The sequence below is a fragment of the Strix uralensis genome, chromosome 21 (genome assembly GCF_047716275.1).
Source record: "Strix uralensis isolate ZFMK-TIS-50842 chromosome 21, bStrUra1, whole genome shotgun sequence".
Taxonomy (NCBI): Eukaryota; Metazoa; Chordata; class Aves; order Strigiformes; family Strigidae; genus Strix; species Strix uralensis.
The window spans coordinates 11,285,004-11,305,019 of NC_133992.1; the positions used below are offsets into that span (position 1 = coordinate 11,285,004).

The 20,016-nt window shown below is 39.1% G+C and overlaps 1 protein-coding gene across 12 annotated transcripts in view; it reads right to left on the minus strand.

The window, feature by feature from the left end:
• Nucleotides 1-656: 656 nt before the first annotated feature.
• RC3H2 (ring finger and CCCH-type domains 2) overlaps nucleotides 657-20,016 on the minus strand; it is a 36,401-nt gene continuing 17,041 nt past the window's right edge. For 2 of the 12 annotated variants that reach the window (XM_074891443.1, XM_074891444.1), the window contains exons 12-24: nucleotides 18,902-19,329; nucleotides 18,216-18,428; nucleotides 16,976-17,131; nucleotides 15,385-15,598; nucleotides 15,143-15,227; nucleotides 14,540-14,621; nucleotides 13,994-14,128; nucleotides 13,419-13,526; nucleotides 12,182-12,311; nucleotides 4,354-4,397; nucleotides 3,730-3,904; nucleotides 2,517-2,698; nucleotides 657-1,405 (exon numbers count right to left, since the gene is read on the minus strand). In XM_074891443.1, coding sequence (XP_074747544.1) covers nucleotides 854-1,405; nucleotides 2,517-2,698; nucleotides 3,730-3,904; nucleotides 4,354-4,397; nucleotides 12,182-12,311; nucleotides 13,419-13,526; nucleotides 13,994-14,128; nucleotides 14,540-14,621; nucleotides 15,143-15,227; nucleotides 15,385-15,598; nucleotides 16,976-17,131; nucleotides 18,216-18,428; nucleotides 18,902-19,329 — 2,504 coding nt within the window. In that variant the 3' untranslated portion in view covers nucleotides 657-853. Of the gene's footprint in view, nucleotides 1,406-2,516; nucleotides 2,699-3,729; nucleotides 3,905-4,353; nucleotides 4,398-5,448; nucleotides 5,586-5,847; nucleotides 5,940-6,176; nucleotides 11,550-12,162; nucleotides 12,312-13,418; nucleotides 13,527-13,993; nucleotides 14,129-14,539; nucleotides 14,622-15,142; nucleotides 15,228-15,384; nucleotides 15,599-16,975; nucleotides 17,132-18,215; nucleotides 18,429-18,901; nucleotides 19,330-20,016 lie in introns of those variants that run through there. The other 10 variants (XM_074891446.1, XM_074891447.1, XM_074891449.1 and 7 more) reach the window with 10 other exon arrangements.

The window sequence follows — 20,016 nt, forward strand, 5'->3', positions numbered from 1 at the left end:
CTTGATGCAATTCAGCACCCATGTTGGAGCTCTTTATAACAGTCTTTCTCTTAAGAGGCAGAGATCATTTTCTGATGAAGTGACTACTATGAACTCTAAGGGTGGGTATTTTGGAACCCAAGAATGTATTAAGAGCTGTAATTGAAAGAAGATCTTCTCATTTAAGTCTCAGGCAAGGTTAAAGGAAAAAGAACTCTCTCCAGATGAAAAGTAATTTTCAGGATGAAGTCAGGGGCTGTTGTTATTTGTGAGAAAGGAACAAAAATTTGATGCCAAGTGTTAGAACAAGAAGGGGACCTTCAAGAAGGGGACTGCAAACTGGGGAGCAGAAGAAGGGACCTTGCACTATTAACTGGCAGCAGTTCAGGTCCAGGTTAATAAAGTCTTGAATGCTTAAAAAACTTGTTTATTTACAGTCTCAATTCTTGTCTTAGTGAGTAGTGGTCACACCTCAATCCAACTGGTATTCACATCACACTGTTTCAGGAACCCTGTGAGGAGACTAACCATACACAGCTGATCTGAGAACAAAATGTTTAAAAAAAATCTAAGGGATCTGGAGAACAGAAATGACAATATACAATTCCCTAAACTTACTGAATTGTGTTAGGACTTCATGTTTAGAAAAATACATTTGAATTGCATAAAAGCAAGACTGTTTTAAGTGTGTACTTTATTGAATTAATTTAAGAAAATGTTAGGAATTCCTTATGTTAACAAATTTTTAACGAGCAAAAGTCAAAGTGCATGAAGGGGAAGAATACATACCCATACTATGGAAGAAAGAGAACAATCCCTAGCACAAGAACATCCCACAGTACAACTACACCTACTGGCCCTGGGTGTAAGCGGTTCAGTCTATCTCCAGGTCACTGTCTTCACTGTAACATGCAGACGGATTATGTATAGAAGTCAGGAGCACTAGGTCTTTTTCTGGAAGCAAACCACATTCCTGCAGAAAAGCCTCCAGGTCTACAGCAAAAAAATCTTCTCCGAGCTGGTCAGTGATGCGCACAAAATTGCCGATGAGCTCCCCTGCCTTATAGATGAGCAGAGCTGGCAGAGCGCTGTTAGTGAAGCGAGCGCTAGCACCAATGAGCGAACTCTTTACTCTGCAAAATTTAACTGTGGGATACTCAGCTGCCAGGCAGATCATACAGCCGTTCAGGGATTCGGTGCCAGGGATATCATCTTCATAAATGTGGATCATGATCAGGGTGCTCTTATGCTCTTTATCAACCGTGTCTAAAAACGCTTCTCCACTGGTAATCTCAAAAACCTGTTTAAATTGCTGCCCGCTGTACAACTGCTGCCTCATCTCCTCCATTCGCTGCTTCCTGTATCGCTGTAAAAATTCCTCATCATCTTCATCATTGTGAATCATGTTATATTCTTGTAACGTCATCTAAAAAACACATACAAAGATACATGGAAAAGAGAAAAAGATCTGCATCACTATATGGGTCACTTATATAATGAGAATTTAAATCAAGAGGATTAATGTGGGTCACTCATCTTTAATAACAGCAAAGTGCAACCCATGAAGGCTCAAGCACCCTCTGTATTATACTCCATTTCGATCTAATTAGAGACCATGTCCAGTGGGAACAGCAATTTCAGCCTTGGGTATTCCAGTTTCCACAAGCTGCACTAATAACACAAGTGGCTGCTCCAGGCTCTCACTTTAATTCAGGTTAATGGGGCCTGGGTGCTTTCACTAAGCTACGAGCGCTGATTTGGATACCAAGTCTGACCTAAGTCTAGCTTCTTTTCCACTAGCTTTTTAATTTAGTTTTTCAGTTAGCATTTTTTGGCAACCAAATGCACTACACCTTGTCTGTAGAACTAAAATTAACAGGATTTTATGTATTTTGTATCTGTTCACTTGCTTTGTAAAACATATTGGCATCACTCAAGGTATAGGACAGTGTGGCCAACTTTCATCATCTGAAAGCAAGAAACACTGTCTGCTAATTAGTAACTTCTCTGACTAGAACTGCAAGAGCTAGTTACACAGCCCAGCTGATTAAAACCATTACTACTCCCCAACGCCTTCTATCTTTGGAGCTCAAAGTCAAAGTTAAATTCTCAACATCCACTTACTAAACACAAAATCAGTAAGGACTCCTGAACTCTTGTTTTAGGCATGGGAGGCAGCATCCATGGATTTGCTGTACAACTCTTCAGATTAATCCCCTGAAGTTGACTTATTTCATGAACAGAGAAGGGAAATCTGGGAGAAGGATTTGGACTTCTTCAGTATAGCAGCTAAACTGCTTATTTTTAACACTGGCAAATGCAATGCTCTTGGAATACCACTAAAATGCAAAATAATTAAACTGGCAAATACAGTTACAATGCACCTCTTATGCTGCTGCTGTGCTCCTATTACTAGGGAGAAACGATACATATCTACTGATAAAACAAGGATTCCTATCTGCTTCATGAACACAAATGGTGAAACTGAAAATTTTAAAACATTTAAGTGGCGTTTTAATTCCTTCATGCCATGCTACCTTTCCATTGATTTTCTCCTGAAGCTCTTTCTGCTTCTGCTTATCAGTCTCTTCATCTAAGTGAGATCTACACGTCATAGATAACTTTTTAATGAGTCGTTCCATTTCTCGGCGCTGCTCCTGCCGCTGTTCAGTTTCCAGTTGTTTAAATCTTCGCCAGTCATTAATGACTCCTTTGGGACCTGAAATTACATATGTAGGCATTTGGTATAAAAGCATAATAAAATTAGACCTATTGTTTAAAATTCAAGTAATAATTTATGTCAACTGTAAAACAGTGGCCCTGTCATAAGCTTTTTGTATACAGTGCAAAATGCTGAAATGAAACAAAAGAAGTAATTTTCCATTTACATGTCCTTGAGCTTGTATTTTTTTTTTCCGTAAGAAGACTAAAGCTTATCTAACTAGGCTACTCTCATAATTGTCCCAAAGATTATTCTGAAGATTAATATCTGTGCTCTTGAAATAGAACCACCAGCCCTCCAGAATTCCCCTATTGTGAGCATGGCTTTTCACAAGAGCAAAAATAATGATGGGAAAGTATAATTAAGTTTGCCAATGCCCTCGTACAGAAGTACATTCTGTGATGTACAATCGTGCGAATTCTTACAGACTGCACCTTGCTGCTGGGGCCCACTGGAGTTACTTTTGCAGGTCCTCTCTAAGTATGCCAGTTTAGCACTCTAATTTTTCCGTTATTCCTTCAGGTGAAGGAAGGGAAGATTTTTCATCATTCTTAGTGAAACTGTAAAACACAGAGGGCCAGTCTTTCATAAAAACATAAGAAATACCCTCTGGATCACACCAACGATCCACACAGACTCGTACTGTGTCTGTGCTGTGGCAGTAGAGAATGTGATTTTGGGAAAGCCTGGCCACTTTCTCTCTATTCCTCATGTACTCGTTCAGCACCCTCCTGTTAGCAGTTAACTGTGCAGCTTACAGGAAAGAAATTTACGCATTATCAACCAAATTGTACAAATCAGCTTTGTATGCAATGCCTACCTGCTTTAGATATAATGTTGGTCTCTCAGAGAAGTCAAACATTAAAATAAAGAATCAGCTGTTAAAAATAAGGTTAGACTATAGGCAGGAAAAGTATGCATAAACCCTAAACCCAGGACTTTAATTTTGAAAAATTAGTTTTAGAAAAACACATGAATCTTCCAATAAACAAAGTATTTGCAAAACAATTCGTTTGATATGACAATACCTGTGTTGACTGCACTGCCATCGCTGCTGAGCTCTACTTCCCCGACGCCTTCAGGAATGGTGCTCTCCCCTTCTTTATCTTCTTTCTCACTGTCTTCATCCTCGCCCTCACTACTGCTGTAATAATACTGGAGCTTCTCACCAAGCAGTTTATCATCCAAAGTAGTCATTATGTTCTAAAAAATAAATTAATAAAATAGAGAATGTATCTCTTATTCAAATAGGCAGCGAGAGATACCACTTTAAATGCATAATGATAGTCCCTTCCTTCCTCAGAGCAGTTTTTTAGCCACATAACCGTTTACAGCCCACTACCAAACAGCCCACAGTGCAGTCAGTCACATGAGTTAATTCTTAGTCACAATTTCAAACTCACTTAAGTTAAAAACCTTTAGGAATAGAACTGCTTTGAGGCTCGCTAGAGCAGAAACACTTTATGTGTGTTCTCATTTATAGAGAATGAATTTTCTGACTGTAATTCAGGAGTCTTATCACCCTCACTCAGACAGCTCCAGGAGGTTGATTTCCCAGTTATTGAAATTTAAATTTCCATTATTATTTGCATTATTTTAACAATGATTTATTTGGGCTGAAAAATGATCAATATAATTAATAATGTTCTGACCTTTATTCTTTTCCAGTCTTTCAGAGACAAGCTTCTATCAAAACCTGAAAGAAGAAATTTCCGATTATATTAATTCAACTTGTTGAAGACAATCTGAAAAATTTTTTCAGAAATCCAGCACATTTAAATAACATAACACATGCGAGGAAAAAAGTTTAAAGAAAATGTAACCGTATGTATGTGACCATAAGAAAGGTTACTCTCAAACACAGAAAATGTACTTCCTGTGTATGGAGACAGAACATACAAATGGTTGGTGCAGTCAGTGCTCATGAGCATCGCTTCCAGGCAAATAAGTAACAGATCAAAAGAAAGATCTTCACATCTGTCATCTTTTCACCTGCCCACTGACCACATCAGTCATCTTCACAGAAGTCAACAGCACCCTGTTTGTATGGACAACACTGAAATTAGATGCTGTCACACTGATAAAGCGATTACAACTATATTAAAAATCCTCACTTTCCTGAGTTAAACATTTTTTAAATCCAAAATACCTTCTGCTAAACACAAGTTAACAACAGCAGAATCTGCCCTCTAAAGCGACTGACAGCATCAGCGTTTACAGACTTTGTAAGCCTCTCCCATCAGAACAGCAAGATTAGATGTTTCAAAGCGATGGCAAGCTGAAGAACCACGGAGCACCTTAAATTTGGGGCTCTCTCACCACTGACTCCTTCCATCACAATCCTCTGGAAGTGCTGCTGATCAGATCTCACCCTGACGGAGATGTAAAATGCCTGGGAATTACTCTTCTTTCCTGGGTGAGGGGCAAGAGGTGTAGAAGGACGTGCCACTAAGGTCAGGTACGTGGCTGTGGACCTGTGATGCACTGAACTACATCTAAACGTCTAGATTTTTTTTTTTTTTTTTTAAAAAAAGGCAATTTCAATCAAAGCAGTTGATTTGGGCTCACGCTTAATCCTGCAGGACTCGACAAGTCAACCCTATTAATGGGTATTTGACAAGGGCACCCCGAGCAACGTATGGATCAAGCAGGGCTTTTCGTTTTCCTGCCAATCGCTAGCAGGTTCTGCAAGAGTTAACCCCAGAAGCAGCAGATTATGGAGGAGCGAACAGATGGCCCAGGATTACCGAGATCACCTCTCCGAGCGAGGCGGCCGAGGCGCCCCGAGCTCAGCGCTGCAGCCGGGCACGGCCCCGGGCCGCCGCAGCGTCACACCCGCGGCTCCTCACCCGCGGCCCGGACGGGGCGAAGGCACAAAGCGAACCCGGGCGGCTGCAGCAGGAAAGGGCCGGGGCTCCGCTCCCAGCCGCCCCCTCCCTCCGAGCCCTCCTCCCTTCCCGCCCCTTCCCCGCCGCCTCAGGCCGGGCCCGCCGCCCTCCAGCCCACCCCGGGAGCGCCGCCAGCCGCCGCTCCGCCCCGGGCGAGGCCGGCTCGCTGCAGGGACTCGAGCGGCCGGTCCCAGCGGTGCCCAGACCCTCCCCGGCCCGCAGCGTCCCGCCGCCCCGACCCCGGCCCCGGCGCCTCACCCGCCGGCCGCCGCCTTCCGGGGCCGCCTCACGCCGGCGCGGGGCACGACGGGAAGGAGGCGGCCCGGCGGGAGAGAGGAGGAGGAGACAGGCACCGCTCCCCCGCCCCGCCGGGTGTGGTGACACAGGTACAGCCCCACAGACAGACAGCCCCAGGCCCACAGACAGACAGACCGACAGCCCGCCCCAGGCCCACAGACAGACAGAGACAGACAGACAGAGACAGACAGACAGAGACAGACAGACAGAGACAGACAGACAGAGACAGACAGACAGCCCGCCCGCCCCAGTCCCACACCTCCCGCCCCTGGCTGAAGGCAGAGAGGCAATTAAGGTGGACAAATAATTTTTATTCGTGCATGCAAATACATGTCAATACTGCAAACTTCTTCCATCAAGTCTCTCAAACACTGAAAACCAGGATGCTCTAACTCCGTGACCAGCCAAAGCTACAACCTCTTCACTTCAGTGCTACGGCAAACACACACGGCACCGCCCCGCCGCCGGGGCCCCCCTACTTCTAACACGAAGGGAAACATTACCATTGGGAACTCAAAACCGAAATAAACGGAATAGAATTTACTCCCCCATATATCCCCATTTCATTTTACAGATTTTTTTAAATTATAGTTTTAAATAGAAGCTGAGAATGCGCCATAAAAATGAGCATTAAATCCATCGTAGCGATGGTGCCTGCTTTATACATGATGGGTGTACACCATCTTTTATTTCATTTACATTTCAATCGAACAATAGATTTGCAAAGAAAATGTCTAATACAGACGTAAAAATATTCACACTAGAGCTTCACAATCGGTTGTACAATTGACAAACAGGCCTCTTTTCCCAAACTTTCCAGCTAAGCAAATTTATAAAATGTAATCAATGCAACAAGAAAAAAAAATTTTCTTTAAAACTTCCAGGGAAAAGAATACGCAGTAAACAGTATAAATGCGGACAGCAGATGCTGCAAGCTAACCACAATACTTCTGAGTGGCTGTACAGTGGGTATGTGCAGTACAAATAAAAGCCACGTGTGTTGTATCACAACTACCGTATAATGTACTTGTTTGCCCAGCTAAGAAAATGCATGCATTTCCATGCCTTGGATTAACTGAGATCTACTCTGGATAAATTGATGGGCTATGTGCAAATGACCTTGGCTTTTGGCAGTAATAAATGCAGCCAGGCTCTGTTTTATTTCAGCTTTTACAGCAAAATCTTGAGTGATTAAAAGCTTCCACAAGCATCCTTCTTAAATAACAGGGTGTAGTATTATGTTCAGGTGTTGGTCATTTTGATTATTCAGATTTGTTTCATCTCACCACTGACAGTTTTGGATTTTTTTTTTTTCTCCTTGTCGTGCTCCCTTGCCAGCAAAGAGATGCACGGTGACGACTACTGCCAAAGTCAGCTGTTCATTTATACTGGAAAATTGGGTCATTTAAAAAAGCACATTTATTGTGTTCTGCTTGCAGAAGAGGTCCCTCAATGAGAGGGAATTTCCTAACAAAGGGCTTAAACCACAACATAAAGAATGGACTTTTACATACTATAGATAACCCGATCATTTTTCATTTTGTTACACTCTCAAATTCAACATCTTCCTTGAATAACAGTCTAATAATAATGAAAATTCTGTTCACAAATATGATCAAGGAGCTGCTGGCATACAGTGTTTATGTACAGCAACAGGTACAACTTGACAACTTGTGCTTTAAAAAAAGCCAACAAAAACAATGTTTGGAACTATTCTGAGTTTAGATCAAGTTATTTTAAGCATTCTTTCCTCAGCTGTTTCTGACCACTGTGCATTATTTTGTACCTCATCCAGCCTAGTACACTATTATACAAGAACAGCATTCAGCTCTTGAGTACAGGATAAATTAAAATTTCAATTGTGTTATCAAAGCACTAAAACCTTCCAAATTAGACTTCTACAAAGAGCAATTAAGAGTTTATTTAACGTAATCAGCTGCATACAACTTTTATTTTTTCCTAAATCAAATGTCAAACTTTAGTGTCCCTGTACTAGACTACCAAGAACCAACGCCAGTTTGCTTTGCAAAGAGTCTAACCTTTCCTTTGAAGGGTCTAGTATACATTCTACAATGCAAAATCTGCATAAACACTAAGATTCATTTCTTGTCACCTGTTTACAGGAACAAAATATCAGTAGCAGGGCAATCACTCTGCTATAAGTATATGTTAAGAATGTACAGATATTTACTTTCTCACACAAGCATTCTCCCAGCACAAGCATTAGTCTCTATTAAGACCTATGTGGGAAATGAGGCAAACCAAGGAATGAATCCAGGTAGTGAGGCAACACAATTAACTTAGATACTAATAATTCCTGTCTCTCTTGCATGTGAAATCCCTGCTGTACCCCTAAGTGGGGAAAAGAAAACAACAAACCAAAACAACCCAAAATGCTTGTCCAAGCAAAGCAAAAGAGCCAATCTCTTTCCCCAATCTGCTATGGGCCTTTTTTTCTGACAGCACAGGTAAGTTAGGCCAAAACCTAAATGGGAATCACTGCTATTAACACACAAAGATAAGTCACTACATCTCGGTGTCAGAAAATAAGCCCTTCCATAGCCCAAAGGCACCTGATTTACATCTAGACAACTGAATACATACTTGTTTGTATAGGGACGAGGGCTGAAACTTCACCAAAGAAGAAAGCCAGAACTAGGTTCCCACCTGTAGCTTCTCCTTGTCAGGGCACTGGAGGGCATAGTTTCATGGCAAAAACCACACAGTCCGTGTTAAAACCGTAAGACAAAGCTGACATGCTGTTAAATCCCCCAAGTAATTCTTTTGCCTGTCATTCCATATATTAAAATTTCAACTAAAAAAACCCTAGCCTCAATTAAGAACCAACTTTCCATATGAAGTGTATGGTCATCCTAGAGAACTGCTATATCATGGGACCTCCTGCTGCAGACAAGAGTCTATAGATACATTTGTTCTTAAATATGCCAATATGGTTGGCAGGAGTATGTCAGGCTTATGTAATTTCACTGGACAAACAGGCAAATGTGTGTAAGCAGCTTATCCCAATCCCCCTCCAGCAGAGCACAACCAAGTTTTTAAAATTGCAATTTTAAAATTAAAAAGTTAAGGTAAATACACAATCAATTTATGTAGTATATATTCACCCTCAGATCATGCTGAAGATGTTCTGTGGAGTTCTGGTGCACAGAGGGCTCTTTCCCTGAGGGCAAATAAGGACTTCTCAAACCTTTATATTTTCTCTATTTTTGTAACAAAATAGCAATTTAAAATTTAAAAATCTTTTAAAAAAATTACATCACCTTCAACATGGAAGATCTCACTGTTTAAATATCCATGAAAGAGACATACTTGTTTGCATATCTGTTTTGGAATTACATTGTACAGCAAATAATAGTATCTCAGAAGCATTTCAAAAGTAATATAAATTCGTATTTACAGAATGGTCTTGGTATAAAATATACAACAATCATATTTATGTCTAACATTCTAAGTTAAAGTTAACATCAATAGGAAATAAGTTAAGGTGACAAAGGTGGTCTGGTTCTTGTATCCATTCACTTCAAGTTGCAAGTGAAGACAAAGCATCAGTCTAATCCTAGCTATGAGGTGGCACTGGCTATAGGAAGGTACAGCAACAGCCAAAGGAAACTAAGAAAAGACTACTTGACTGTTTTTCTACATACATTCCTTTACATTTGAGTATTAAATAGATGTGTAAGATCTTCCATACTGACACCAGAATATCAAAACTAACCCTTGGATTTTCAGGTATATTTACAACATAATTATTTAATGGACAGGTTCATTAGGAGAGATATCAAACACCAATATTTACTTAGTCTAATCAGTAACCCTCAGGGAAATGCCAACCCCCACCCCCCAGAAGCGTGCACAAAACAGTTATCAAAATCTTACCCGACCACATAGCTGTGATTTTGTAAAATAACAACTCAGACGACCAGTAACATGATCCTCTTTAAGCATTTTGCTAGCAGGAAAAGCCCTTACATGCAGTACACCTGGTGAAAGATCAGCTTGGCTTAAAATATTCCAGTACAATTTTCAGAGTAAACAACTTCACAGAAGTTAATAAAAACATAAAAAAATGTAAAACTTGTCACAAAGAAAAGTAAGAGGACAAACAAGAAGATAGTAATCATCAGGAGGGAGAGTCCTGCATTCTTTTTTTTTTAAAAAAAAGTGGATTTTTACGCTTCTCAAAAAAAATATGCCCAGGGCTCTAGTTCGTGTGTATTTATGAAAACCAATTTTCAGTTGACATGTCTAACATGATTCTCAGTCACATCTTAACAGGGCATAAATTCATACACTTTTCAGTACTCTGAAGGTCAGATAATGCTATATTATTGTATTTTCAAGGTCTTTGAAAATAAGTTGCCACTGAACAAGCAAAAATTAAACCTGAATACAAAATTATGATTAACAACATTTAACAAAGGTAATACAACCGCCTTAAATTCCCAATATTTAGTTTAAATTAAAAACAAAACAGTACAAAAAACAGCAATACCATCTTGTTAGTCAGTGCAAACACTACATACAGGGTTTTCAAAGGAAAGCCAAGAGCACCTGATACTTTTTGCCAAGTCATCTGGATTCTATAATCTCCAAGTTGAGAACTATTAATAAAAAAAAGAAAACAAAACCAAAATTGCTGTTACATTAGTGCATAACCTCTCAAAATGGTTGAAAATTGTTTCACGTATAACTTGGGGAAATCAATACCTAGTACATTAGCTGGAGGACTTAGGCACTTGGTTTACTTCTGATAACTTTACTTGGACAAATAGCCTGTGTATGTGTATCTACAGTACTAAAGCAGAAATTGGGGGGGGAAATGGAAACAAAAAGCTGCAGCAAAGCACTGCACCACAGACCTGCAAATAACGTAGCAGTGCAAAGCTAATGGTGTGTTAACCCTGTAAAAGTCTCAAGTCCAAATCTCCACCTCTCAGTCTTCAAACAGGAAACAATACTCCATGCAAAGTTCCACAACTAAAGAAAAAGCAGCTGCAACAAGACACAAGTTCTTCTCTCATGAAACAAAATAGAGACAAATAAGTTAGTCTTCCTTTCACTAGATGTATCATCGTAGGATCCTGCTAGTTTAAATAACTGAGTTGTTAGTTTTCTACAGAAGCCATTTTAAACAAGAATGGCTCAGATACCGCACCGGATTGCTACAAACTCATAAAAAGCTGCTTTAAGCTTAAGTAAAACAATGTCCAAATTCCATTCATTTGTGGAAAGTGAACGCCTTACCCTAGTAAAGTAAGTTTTTTTTTTCTTCAGAATGCTAATGCGAGAGGGGCTTGAAGTATCAAAGAGTCCACAGGAAATGCATGACCCCAATATTATTTTTTTTAAAAAAAATATACATTATATAATATATATTATATATATAAAAAGCTAGTGTAAATGCTTCCATGGTGTGGTCACAAGCTGGAAAGATGAATGCCTTTCAGCTGTTAACCATCCTGCCATTTGCAACAGGCTTTAAAAAGTCATTTTTATCCTCAGACATAATGTGAGCGGTTTTCAAAATGAGGCTGCCAACACTGACTGATGTGCTGATGGGCAGGCAGCTTGCATTGCTAACAGATGTTGTGATCGGCTGACTGAAGCAAGAAGTTACGGGCAGGATTGTTTTCTGCTCCTCCCTGAGGAGAAAAATAAGTTACACAAATATTAAACAAGTACATGCACATGTATCCGGAACTGAATTGTGTGCATTAAATAAATACTGACATAAACTCATTTTTAGCAACAGGCTAAACATCCTACCATGGAACGGTACGCTCAAGATGTTAAATGCAGTCTGCCTCATTTTCAAAGGCTGCATTACACATTAAAGACTACAGAACATATAAACCTAGAATAGTGTATTTTAAAAACTACCTCTCTATGGAGATTTGTGCAAACAGTATGACATTTAACCTTTTGAAGTTTTTCTTAATTTCTATCAACTATAAAAATACTTCTGCGTTTTTTGCTTACTGAATGTGAAAGGTATTTTTAACAGTTGTGACATGTTTCAGTAGATACGATTACAACAATGCATACGAACAGTGGTACCATCCTGTAATTTTCATATTTGTGACCTAATTCTATTTCTTAACAGGTTCTTCTCACTTCACCATGTACACACAATGCAGATGTCTAATCCAAGTCTGAGTAGGTACGTAGTTCATCCTTAAACAATCATGCTTCAACTATTCTGATGCTGCTGTTTGTCTAATACTGGCAGACACTGCTGTTTTGTCTAACACTCACAGAATCACAAGGTCTTCACCTAAACTTTGTCTCTTCTGTTCCATAGATTCCTTCTGGTGCTGCTTTAGTGGGTGCCCATTCTCTACAGTTGTTCCATTGAGCAGCTGATCGTCTTGAGAACTGATACCTAGCTGTATATCCAGAATCTCCTACAGAAGAAACAGAGAAACGTCCATCAATACTGTCGCTACCAGCTTTAAATTTTCCTATTATGTTCCACTACATGAAGCCGACTGAAATGGGAGTCTCATCATAAGACTCCTTATTCTTATTTCATACTCTCTCTATATATTTCATACCATATTCATACCACATTTTACTATAGGAAAAAGGAAAAATCAATTATTCAAAGATGCCAGTGAACGACAAGAGTAGTATAAACATCAGTTGCTAAAAAATTATTTATCAGGTGAGATACAAAGGAGGCAATAAAGACAGTGAGAGCTTTTTCAATAGTTAGGGGGAGAGGAAAGGCTAAAGGTCCTTCCATCATGTAATGGCAATTCAGAATTCATACTACAGTACTGCATCACATACCACAAGCAAAGCAAACAAGAGCTGTAGCCAGTACTGTAAGCCAGTATTGGAATGTATTATGGAATATGTTCCAGATAAGAACCTTGATTTCTTCTAAGTGTACAATGCTTTTTTTTTTTTTTTTAAAAAAAAAAAAAAAAGGACAATTGATCCTAATGCTTGGAATGAACACCAGAATGTTTTGTGACTGCACAGCAAAGGAGGAAATATCATAGAAGAAACCAGGACAGATGCACAGAATTGCAAATGAACAATGAATCAGTAATGAAAACACAAGAACTCTGGATTACAATGATTTGAATGACTTTACTGTTAGAATCAGGTGAGCATAAAGTTTAAATTAAATGATCACATTTAAATGCAAACCTTAGTGTAAAACATCCTTAACCAGTTTCAACCCTGGAGGGGAAAGGGAAGGGAACAGACTCCCCATCGTTACTAATGCTGTCAAAAGATAAAGAGCAAAAAGCTGAAAGCTATGACAAAGAACACAGTGAGCTGTTTTTAACTCTGGTAATATTAACCGCCAGGTATCTGAATGAGAAGTATGAGACCCCTAGTGTTAAAATCAGGCAAATGTTTGATATCACTACAAAGACAGAAACAAAAGGCTTTGCTATCAACATAATTACTAACTCACAAAGAAATTTTAGAAGTTTTTTTAATAACTAATGAAAGGACCCAGTGATGTCTTTAGCCACATGGATTTTTATACTTACTTCTATTTGTTCACCTTGCCCATCAGGTTCATCTGTATCAAGGGCTGACAGCTCCAATTCAATGTCTCGATCTGGCTTTGTGTCTGCACAGTCTTCAGTATAATCAGTCTAAAAAAAAGAATATGTTTTGTAAATATCAAGTTGGCTTTTCACCTGCTTCACACAACATTCAAGATGCATTTCTAGGACACCACATTTCTACAATACAAAAGAGCTAGTTAGATGCAAACAGAACTTCGGGCATAGACCACATAGGATAAAAAGCTAAATCTAATCACATTAAAATACTGAAACAGAGAGATAAAATGAATACTGCAGTAGAAGTTTCTGTAGAGCCCATTGGCAGAACGTTTAGATTTGTAACATGTACAAGTAGAATGAAAAGTAATGGCTGCATGAAAATGTATTGTCACATTCTTTCCATTTTGTAACAGTAACTTAACTTGCACAGAATGTGTTATCAATATTCGGGAATATTAAAACTAAGAGTTTGAACTCTTAGTTAAAATGCATGCACTTATGCATATACAGAAACACTCAAAGATTTGTTTCATCCCAATTACCCCTTCCTTTACCTCACCATTCCTCAAATCAATTTCCTTGCTTAAAAGATTTAAGGTAAGACGACTGCCTTCATCTAGAGAATTCCACTTCTGTTGCATGGCTAGTGCATTCGCCTCTCTCTGCAGTAATAATGAGTTACTTTTGGCCTATGGAAAGAAACACAGCAGTTACCAACAACTACACTTAAACCATGTATTGTCAAATGGCAAAATAAACCAGCTTACAAAAAGAACAGTTCTCTTGCTGGGTGAATAGCTATGTGTTCCCTTAACGCACAGCATTCATTTTGTTCTGCATGTGCTGACATGTACCAGGCCCACCACTTATTCCCAAAAATGGCCTTACTGATGTCAATGGAACAGCTCAAATTAGCAGTCCTGATGCATCATTACTAAGCCAAGTGTTGCAGGACTAGCATCTAGTTAACCCTTATTGATCATTTTGTCAATTGTACTATTTTCTGCAGTCTACACTAAGAAAATTTATTTAAAATTACTTTACTAAATCACTTTTTATTAAAAATTAAAAAAACCACATGGTATAATATCTGATCTTACCTGCTGTAATTCAATACTCAATAGATCTCCAGTGCTGGAATGCTTTCTGTGACCAGACAAATCTGTAACTATGAATCTGTCCCTTTAAGAGAAAGAAGGCAAAACTAGGAATTAAAAACAAGTTCTCTAAATCAACTATAAACTTCATTAATCTATCAGTGTTAGATTTTTGGACAGAAACTATGTGACTAAAGTAATGTGCTCTTCATCTTCATTGGGGCTCACAATACCTCAAGGCATTATATGAGGCAAATATCCTTATTTTACATATGGGTAAGATGTGCCAAGAAAACTTGAGAGAAGCTACTCAGGACTCCAGATTTTGACATGACAGCTTGGCAGTATCTGACTCCAATACTTTGATTAGGTCTCTCATGGGATACATTGCTAGTAATCGGGTATTATTAGCTGCATTAAGTATTAAAGACTACACAAGTTTTAACCTAGTTTTTCCAAGGCTTTATGCTGGAAAAAAAATCTTCTACTTTAAAATTAAGAAAGTCTATTAATAGTTCCAGATTTTTTTCACCCCACATTCAGGATTTTGAAGAACAGCAAGCTATAGAAAACGTATTTAATGGAACATAGAAAAAACATCCATACCGTTCTGCATAACGTGCTGATGAAGTAGAATCTGAGCCATAGGCACTCCATCTTGAGTCAACAGCATTGACATAAGGGACATAATCTGTAACAAATGAAGATACCATGCGTTATCTTCTCTGTTCTTAAAGTGGGATATACAGGTATTTTAGCTCTTTACATCTTCGTGGCTGTAGTAAGCATGAACAGGGCGAGATGCTCATGATGTATGCTATATTGTCATACGAAGCCTGTACTTGTACCTGATACACTGATGGGCTTAGTAGCACTTCCTTGGGAAGCAGTGGCCTGAATAGGATCTGTCGTGTGATAACCCGTGCGGGATGACCTGGAGATTGCACCCCACTTGGAGATGATCGGTCCATCGCTAAATGGGATTATAGGATCTTCTTCCTTTGCCCTTCTCTGAGTTTCAAATAAATGCACTCTCCTTTTAACATCCCCGCTGTCCAAATCCTACATATTTAGGAGATAGAAGATACACGGGCTCATTTGAGTTTATTCAGATTCTTCAGTTGGCCAATAACTGATTATTGGTGCTGAAATCAGTGCTGCAAATCTGTCCAACTAGAGAGCCAAGATGGGCTTCAATGATGTAATTATTGCCCTTTAATGCCAAACTGACCACGAGAAAGCTACAGCCAGTGCTAGAAGAAATAATTTTGCCTTTCCAAACTTGTGTTTCCAGGCAGAAAAAGTTCTGGTATGCTTTTAAAGTCCTTCAGTACCCTTTCCTATACTTGAAGGAGGCAGTATCACAGAAGGCTTGGGATGAGATTTGGTTACACTTGCTTCACAGAACATAAAGTTAACCTGCTGCTTTATATAGCAGAGAGTCTCCAAAAAGCACAAGCTCTTACTCTTCCAGAGGTAAGCTGTATTCTGTGATTCATACTATGTATTTTTTGTTCCCTAAAGTCTTTCAGCTAGCTTTTTTCCTCTCTCATGGAAATTGGATTATAAAAAATAAATTGTATTTTATTTTCACACATTTGTTGCCATTAAACTGTTTATTAGAGGAGAATGTGCCTTCCAACCAAGTAAGAGGTATAGTCTAGGAAAATAGTTTGTACAGATTCTCTGTGGGTACAAAACAGCCAAGATTAAGTTCATGCTGATTATCCTGGGTCCCCAGGATTTCAACTTTTCTCTGTGAGTGTATATTGCTCTTGGGATTAACTTCAGAGTAAAGATTTTCTGAAACAATGGCAATGTAACAAATCTTGGAATCCTGAAAAGGCCAGTGATTCATTCATACAGCATGGACTATTACACTTAAACCAAACAGGAAATGTGTTTCTGCAATGGAAACACCTGCTCTGAACTGGCCACAGTGGCCCTGTATTAACCAGTCAGGCCTGCCACTGCAGCATATTCTATTCTAGACGCCTCAGAAATTGTAAGGATGTATGTGTACACATATACATTTATATCAAGAACTCTGACAAACAGAAATATGTAATCAAAAATTTTTATCCCGCTCTAATAATCAGAGAACACATTTGAAATTAATGAATTCTTACCAATTTACAGACCATCTACACAAAACATTTTAGCTACAAGTTTGATTTACAGAGATCTGTTATTAAAATAGCCGTTTCAGACATCTGAGAATTTTATGCATGGCACTACATTCTGTCACTGAAGTAAACGCATTGTTTATTTACAAAACTGCGAAAAGATATTCCAAACAAGTTCAAATGGGCAGAACTACTTGAAAATACTAAGAATAGAAGCTATCAACATTAAAAAAAGGCTTGTTTAACCAAACAGAAGACACTTCAGCATATAAATATCATTACACTAATGAGATAAGATGCAGAAAACCCCTACCATTAACACGGCGTTTGAATTGGCAATCACATCCTTGGGCTCTGAGTCGATAGCATTTATACAGGAGCCAATAGTGCCACAAGACCACGGTGAATAGTGAGAGAGATGGTCTTCCTCAAATTTAGTTCCACTCAAATCACTGACACTCTCCGAGAACTATGGAAAAGGGAATAAATAAGCAGTGAATAATAAAAACAGGGAATTCAGTCTTAAAATAAAAAAAAGACATTTAGTGCTATTGAATTAAATTATCACAAAAGTCAATCAAGGAGTTCTAGCTGTATTCAAGACTTGACTTAGGGACAACATAACCAGTTCTGTCAAATTTTAAACTGACGCAGCTGACAGCTGTCAAAGAAGGGCAAGCTTTGCCACCACAAACAATTGCCTGGTCTGCCAAGGTGACAGACCGAAATCAGTGTCACTATGTTAGTGGCAGGTTTCTTCAGGCAAGTACCTACAGTAATTAAACTGAGAGGAAGCCATGCATTTTCCTTTCATGTATAAGCCAGTGACAGATAGAAGTATGACTTGGAATCCTTCAACCCAGATGAAAAGGACTAAATCCTGATGTATCTTGAATGTACCCTTAAGGGATTTCAGGTACACCTACGATACAAGACCTTTTCTGAGTAGTCAGAGTCTAACACCTCAAATATCATCAACAGAACTGTCAAACCACAGCACAGAGTGCTTGGCACAGTCGCTCTCAAAATAGTTTCTTGGATGCATTTAATTTACACATATAGAAAATAAATATAAGATTTTTTTTTCTTCAAAAGCACACTATTCCTGTTTGTTGCATTTCCATTCTTGTTTACAGAACTTATCACATAAGTACACAATATTCTACCAATGCCTTTTGCCCCTTTTAAGAGATACATATTCTCTGGGACTTGACAAGCATTTGCAGCTTGGTTCAGTCTACTCATCACGTCGTAATGCCATTTGGAGTATAAAAGGGAAGGTCCTTCTCAATGGAAAACAACTGTTGTTCCCTACATAAAAACCTGGAGGTTCACAAAGCTAGTTCAATAAAATTACATTTCTTTTAGTGATGGTAAATTGAATCACTTCACTTCTTGACCTTTTTTCCACAATCATGTTTAGCATCACCTTAATATCAAATTGAATGCATTCATTATTAGATATTGCTTTACTTTTGCTAGAAGATTAATTTAATTTTATGAACAGATGGCAGGTAGAAAATCTTTACTAGAAATATTAAATGGCATCTTACAGAAACAGGAAGGGAAAATAAGGAAGTTCTTTGGCTTCCCACCTCTGTGCTGAAATCTACACTGAAGAGAGGAGAAGGTGGTGTTGGAGATGGTGTTGCCATAGGAAGGGTTGACGATACCAGAGGAGTTTTCTGTGTGTGGTACTGCGCCCATTGCTCCGGCTTCCGTCTTAATTGCTCATCATAACCAGTCTTCAAATGACCACAAGGCTCCTAGCAATAATAAATATAGGACTGTATATCCTATCATACTCTAATCCGAAGGCAAATACTGGCAGGGGACACACTCGGACCCCCAAAGTCCTTGGGTCTGTAACCTTCCATTGGTATCGCTAGAAGAATTTCACAAGGATTTGGAGAACCACCTGGCCCATGTATGGCAACTCAAATCTCAAATATGTAAATTCAAGCAACATGCATGGCAATTAAAGGAGGCAGCAGGGCTCTGGTCCTTATGCAGATTGGTCTATTGGAGTGATTGGTCTCTATTAGAGACCATTAAATAGAGTGGTCTATTTTCAAGCCCATTTTATTAAGGTTAAAAACAAAACAAGAATTTTGTCCAGGTCACACGTCTTGATCACTGTAACCCCAAATAAACAGCAGAGGTCTATGCTAATTATTTACCAACTTTTCAGTAATGACCTTCAGAACCAAGACATCTTCCCTTTCTGGCTCTCACTTACCCTTGGTAAAGGCACAGTCCTCTGTTCGTTTGGAGGTTGACAAGCCACAGAGTAATACCCATCCAAAGAGTTGTATCTCTCACGTAATGATGTCTGATAGACAGATGAGTGCATCACATCCATGGGAGGTAAAGAATTGCTCCTAATAATATCATCTCGTGGGTACATCTGTGGGCGCCAGATGCGCCTGCTGTCATAAACTGGAGCATACATTCCAGAAGGGACAGGAGGAACTGGTCCATACGGCTGCGGAGGAGGAGGTTGGTAAGGAGAATTCAGTCGATCTCGAGGGGGAAATGTACTGTAATGATCGGCATATGGCACGGAAGCAGGTGGGAGGGAGGATTCTGGAACGTTATTGGACCTCACAAAGCGAGGAACACAGGGAGCCACACCAGCTGGTACTGTTGGAGGTGGTGGATAATATCCTTAAAAATTGGAAAAAGGCATATTTAATGTAACCACAAATGACCCAGAATTTTACACCTTCTAAAACTGTATAGTGTTGATAGGTACCTTTAGAGTCACACTTTACAAACCTGTTACTGACCCTATCATTTTTCTGTGGAACATAATTTTATGTATGACACCATATTTGCAGATGTAACGCTGACCCTTTACCACCTTGACCCAATTTGAAAACAGAGTTTCTCTGCCATTGCTCCTATGTACTATGGTATCACTATGTAACTGAAAAGACAGCATCTTAACCACTTCTTTATACAGGAAGTTAAAATAGTTATCTCTAAAATAAAAAGCTATGTTGCTAAAAAAAAAACCCAACCAAAAGAGTGATTACAAAGGTCCCTAAATAACCACTTCACACTCGGCTTATTCTTTTTTCTTTAGGCTTGTGAATGACCTGATGCTGTAACATGTAATTGGTTGCTTGAATATAAACATGCACACTGCAACCTAAAAAGTTGACTGAAACCTTTCAAAAACATTTGAGCAAGCACAAAGATGTGTAAGTCTCACCGTAAAAGCATGCTATGCCTCTGGGTCTGAATCCTGTCTATGGATACCCTCACAGATAGGGCATGAGGTGAGCAAGCCTAAATAAATGCGGTTAAATGCTAACAAAGTAAAAAGTAGATGAGAGACTTTGAGGTTCA